The sequence below is a fragment of the Oryza glaberrima genome, chromosome 5 (assembly GCF_000147395.1).
Source record: "Oryza glaberrima chromosome 5, OglaRS2, whole genome shotgun sequence".
NCBI classification, from domain to species: Eukaryota; Viridiplantae; Streptophyta; class Magnoliopsida; order Poales; family Poaceae; genus Oryza; species Oryza glaberrima.
In genome coordinates this window covers 17,785,686-17,791,627 of record NC_068330.1, presented here as the reverse complement: position 1 = coordinate 17,791,627, position 5,942 = coordinate 17,785,686, and the positions used below count along the sequence as shown (strand labels likewise).

Below are 5,942 nucleotides of genomic sequence, written 5' to 3'. Positions count from 1 at the left end.
GTGCCAAATTTGAAATTGGTTTAGTTGGCATCAACAAGATTATTATGACTAACTTACGCTTTCCTGACCATGTCATTCACCATTCTTTAACTGATGTATGGAAGATGATTCGGTGTGGTATCTTCTAAAAGAACTGCAAAACCTCCAAATTATCAGCTTCAAAGGAATAAGAAAATCCATAAAACCATATTGAACTCACAGCATCATAGGATACGGATAATCTAGCCCATATCCATATCGGTTCAGCGAGTTCACTGACTTTCATGTAAGTTGGCAACAAAATATTGACCAAGCTCATCTGGTTAATTACACTGCACTCTACCTTTACGTGAAGAAAGACATCAAACAAAAAAGAGATACATGGAAGAGTCACAGTTTGATCACCTCAACGCAAAAAGTGGACAGAGCCCTACCTAGTTGATGTACATCCTCTTCCAAGGATAAGTTCGCCGTTGATCTAACAGTAAACGGGGAGAAAGAACTTCTGAAAGTATGGACATCCTCCCTTCTCTCCGTAATATGGTCTTCATCAGCATTGTAGCTATTTATATCACGACATCAAAAGTGTTACATTCTTCACATTGTATGTAGAGCGCAGTCAACTCAAACATAGTCTGCAAACAGAACTTGGGTGCTGATTTGCATCCTCTATCCAAGTGATCCATATGCACATTAGCCAATCTTTCTCGCAAGAATTCCAGGTTAATCTGATCGAACAGTTAAAGTTGTAAAATTTGGTACAATAATGTTATGAAAAAGTAAAACCATCTCAATGTATCAGGAAGACATACAAAGTTGCCAACAGGAACTACCTTATCTTCTCCAAGGTCTAGGCGTAGCTTACACATGGTACAATATACGAGATTATGTGTTTCTCGTAGTTCCCCTTGTTTGCAAACTGGGCACCAGAGCTTAGCATTTGCCTGATATATAGCACAATTATTTCAAAATGGAAGGGGGGAAAGACAATAGGAAAGAATAGTAATACATATGATTGACATCGCCAGCAGTGCTGCATTTGCGACCAAACAACAGAACCCAACCTATTCTAATACCATGTTTTGACTGGGAAATTTTTCTGTTCCTCCATGGAAACACTAATTGAGGTGTTTCTTGTCAGATCCTACCATCAACACTAAACCATTTGCATTTTCAATTATAAAATTACACAAATAGGTACAGATCATATAGGAAATGTAGCTCTAGCATGCACTTCAAAGAAGAAGTAATGGCTTGAGCTAAGACAAAGTCAAGCACAGAGAGTAATAATGTCAGAGAAATATACAGCATCAAATTATATAATTGAAAAACTTACAGACCAGCGAAAAGTTGAACTAAATGCTCAATGAATGCATACCTCCTTATCAGTTAACTGCATATGTTCAAGAAAAGCCTGAGCTAAGTATTCATCTTCCTCATCGAGGGCCTCCACTTCTACAATAAATAGGAAATGTTTTTAACCAAACCAATTTATTTTCATCTACAAGATAAAATGAAATTTTGAGCATCCATGTGAGATGAATCAGAGAATATTATCTATTGAGTTGTAAGGAATTAGATATAAATTTGTAAAAACTCCAGAGAAAACATGAACAAAGCAGATTGCAAGAACAGTTCTTGAGCACTATAGCAATAAAAAAACATTTTGAAAATGTACCTATCTGAATGGCTTCATCTCTCATATCTTCGTAAAGAAGTCTTTCCATTTCAAGTAATATATCTTCACTTTCAGTCTCAACAGGTTTAGCTGTCTGTGGTCCTTGATATTCCCATATCATATCAGCTTCTTGGTCCGCTTTTCCATCTCCATGCTGTTTGAGTTTCTGTAATTCATCAGAGATAATATCCCTGACTGCAGATTCGACTTTTATCTGTCAGTCGACACAAGTAGATAAATCAGATGCACAAAATACATAAATATATTCAACTACAAATCATGTTAGCATGAAGACTGCAGAGTACTCATGGTATAACCTATTAATGAACCATGTTTTTCGACTAAGGATAGTGATAATGTATCCAGTTCCATAATAATGGTCATCTTAATGGTACCTATTTTTCAACACGATCTGTAAAGTCTACAGAGATGATGGGAACACATAGAACGAGAAGTCCAGAACCAATAATTATTTTTCAATTCATTTTGGTTATTCAATCATTAGTTTTGTATGCAAATAGTAGTTGATCAATAATAAATTTTGAATCCTTTACATTTTCATTTCCATAGCAATGAAGTGCTGTTAAGCCTGAATGTCAAATTAGAACCAATTAACTTGCAGCCCCATCATTTGGCTTATCTGCGGAATAAGCCAAACGGCGTATTTGCAAACGAAAAGTAATTTGTGAATAAAACTTTTATATACGTGTCCTTAGTGATCTAAAAGCAAAGGCTGAAAAATAAACTTCGATGAAAAAAAACTCAAAATTGGCTTCAAATTTAAGGTTGAAAATTCAAATTTTGATTGATAAGCATAAGCATAAGCAAAAAGATGAGGCCGTTGGTATCTCTCCTCAGATTGATAAGAAAGATTACGAGAGCAATGATAGGTAACATTAAAGTACATGATTCACTTGCCAGCTGCAAGAAGAAACATACTGTAATTATTCAGGACTAGTATCAGACAGAAGGACTGATTTATCTGGTGTTTGTCCTTTAAAAGCATTAAACTACAGTGAGAACTTCCATCAACAAACAGTAGAGAATGTAGCCATTATTTACTATATATTGGTGCATAGACGGTATGAAACTGTACAAAAGGTTGACGAAAAGAGTAATAAATTTCGATACCATGTCACTAGCAGGAAGTGGCCCATCGATCCTTTTCTTCCAAAGAAACTGGACTCTCTCCTCTTTAATTCTTTTCAGACAATTGCTCCTAAGCTGTGTGCAGCAAAATGGGAGTAAGCACAAGTTACAGACAAATCGAGTAAAAAGGAAACACAACAATCAACAGAGAACTCATCCGAACACTGCAATGTCCCCATAAATCCTACTCCTAGCATGGTGAATATTAGCAACAAAATAGCAGAAGATAAATTTTGGTAGCTCAACTCTAGGGGAGCACCAGCTCGCTCAGGCAATCGACCGAACACCTTGCGCGCACGTCGACGGACAATCCAACAGCGCTAACATTCACGCCCGCCCTCTAGCGCTCGCCCGCGCAGGGGCATGTCGACCTAGAACCGCGCTACGCTACGTTAACGCTAAGCTACGGCGACGGCGGAGATGGGGGGTTCGGGAGGGGGGAAGGAACGAAAGAAAGACCTCCTCTCTCCAGTCGGGACGGCGGCGGGACTTGATGGGATCCCTCCTGGGCCGAGACGAATCCATCGCCGCGCTGGCTTAGCTGCGGCGGCGGCGGCGAGACGCGACAGCCCCGCCCGCGCGATCGAATCGCCGGCGGCAGGGGACAGACGCCCCGAGTCCGAGGAAGGTTCGCGCGCGGTGAGCGACTCGTGCGGGCGTTACCTTCGTCAGGAAGGTGGTAGGAGGATTTTTTTTTTCCCTTTCTATTTTCTTTGAGTTACTTTTGTTTGGCATTTAATGATTTATCCCTGAACCAATATGAAATGTCATAGATATACTAGGGCTCACATGTCATAAACCAAGTGTCAACTTTTTAAATGCAAAATCTTAAAAGTATAAAATAGTTAAATGCTCCTTTTACGAGTACTTTTCTTCGTCCCATCATAAGTGTATTTTTAGATAGTTCTATTTATCCTGTATTATGAGTAGATAAAGTGAAGAATACTAACACTGGGATTTGATATTGAGGTATTATAATCTTTTTGTTTTGTATTGGTATGTGTGGAATGAGTGAAAAATGAATTTATTTTAGAACGGAGGTTACTATTTTGTTCCAATTTTCAAATAATTGATATAGATGCTATTCGAGTTTAAACTTTTTATCCGTTTGTGTATTTTTCTAAAAAGAAATTATACTGACAATATATGTTATGTTTGGTGTTTTGCAAGATCTCAGCTTCACGCTAAATTTAAAGTTATAACTTAAATTTTAGCGGTTTAGGATTTTATTCATCCAAGTTAATGTAATATTCATGTATTTGTGAAGTTAGGAATGCTCAGGTCCAAAACACAAAACATAGTGAATCTAGAGCTGTGCAAAAAGAACCATAATCATACGCGAAATGCCCATGGTAAGCGCTCAATAGTGTCGATTATCGAGAGCGGAAGGAGCACTTTTTAGAATGATTTATATATTCGGTCTCTGTCACCAATAATTTTGTTAATTAAAAAACATGTGTTGGAAAACATCCAATATTTATTAGGAGTACTTAAGAAGCATATAGTATCGAACGGTTCTTTTTCTAGCACCATTGGTTGCTCAAGAACTAATTATAAGCCGTAATGGTTTATTAGCGATAAAAATAAGTTATGGCTAAAACTTATGTGTAGTTAATGCTGAGAAAGAAACTAAGTTGAAAAATACTCTAAAACCAACTCCGAAATTAAATTTTAAATGGCTGATTCTTTTAAAATTCATTTGCGGAGATATCCAACAATATATTATTATATTAGCATTCGCCCCGTCCTCGATATTAGACTTATCAAGAAGCTCTACATGATATCCATCAATAGATGAGGAATCCAGGAGTTGGATTAAGGAAAATGTGCAGGATAATTTGCTTCTACCTTTAAAGTGACGAGAACTCAGAGTTTCCACATGTCCGCAATGATTTGGTTATCTGTTGCGGAATATTTGTAACAGCAGTAATTCAACTCACATAAAATTAGCATAGTTTTCACTGATCTCATTTCCAGTAAGGATTTCGTAGTTTATCAGGTTCCGTTGGGAAGAGGTCTAGAGGAAGACTCTCGTTATTACGTCTAGAGGATTAGAACTGTAATCCTCTCGTTATTAGGCTGCACGACGCTGCCACAGCCACCGTCGTGTCAGACTCTACACAAAGCCGTCGCAGCCTGCAGCCGTTGCCGTCGCGCGAAGCTCCTGCCGCCGCCTGCCAGAGTGCCGCTCCCATCGTCGTGAGAAGCCACTTCGAATCCCGTCGTCTCTGCTGCTTCACTAGATCTGATTGTCCTCATGAAGGAGCTCTGCCGCTTTGCTGGATCTTGCCGTTGTGTGAAGAGGGAAGAAGCCGCCGTATCTTGCTTTCTTTGATGGATGTGGCATGGATTTGAGGTTTCCTTCCTCCTGTTCTTTCTTTTTTCCTTTCGTTGATGGATGCGGCGTGGATTTGGGGACTCTTTTTCTCCCCTTCTTGATGGCGTGGATTTGTGGATTTCTCTCTTTTTTTTCCATCTTGATGAATGCAGCGATGCATATAATTTGCACGTAGAAGGCTGTTTGGTAGATGAATCTATATGGAAGGCGATGCTATTGTGATCCGACGCGTTCGCAGCTATTGTTATCTGATTTGATTTTCACCTTGAACACATAATTTAGCAGTAATTATATACAGTCCAACTTTGTTCTTCCTCTCAGGCAAGGGTGCCAACCAAACAAGTGTAGTCCCAGCAGCCTGACCAAGCAATTTTCATCTACTTCTTCTATGCCTCCCAGGCGTGCAAAATTTTCAGGCATGGGACTCAGGGCACCAACCAAACAGGCCCTCAGACACAAACCTGGGTTCTCCTTTCCTCAATTGATAAGCATGCGATCAAGAACATGGCACGAAATGAACAAACTCAGCAGCCAGACAGCAACAAGACAACAAATACATCACACGTCTTCAGCACTTCTAGCTTCCTCTTCCATTTATTGATTTATTCACATTTGTGGACAAACCATCATTAGCCAATTTCCGAGCAAAAACACAAACTTTCTGCAGAACTCTCGCCTTCCAAATGTTGCACCAAAATTGCCGATTATCATCAGGATCTCTTTCAGATGCATTGCTAAGTCTGTCCGCACCATGAACAGAGTTTCCCACTTCTCTGATTTTCTCAAACTGTCAAGCAA

At 39.2% G+C, this 5,942-nt stretch overlaps 1 protein-coding gene across 1 annotated transcript; it reads right to left on the bottom strand.

The window, feature by feature from the left end:
- Positions 1-203: 203 nt before the first annotated feature.
- On the bottom strand, positions 204-3,500 carry LOC127772822 (uncharacterized). The gene is made up of 6 exons (XM_052298804.1): positions 3,266-3,500; positions 2,789-2,881; positions 1,658-1,871; positions 1,358-1,434; positions 813-923; positions 204-707 (listed from the first exon to the last, which is right to left on the bottom strand). The coding sequence occupies exons 1-6, from the start codon at positions 3,329-3,331 to the stop codon at positions 546-548; spliced, it is 723 nt and encodes a 240-aa protein (XP_052154764.1). The 5' UTR covers positions 3,332-3,500; the 3' UTR covers positions 204-545.
- Positions 3,501-5,942: the final 2,442 nt, after the last annotated feature.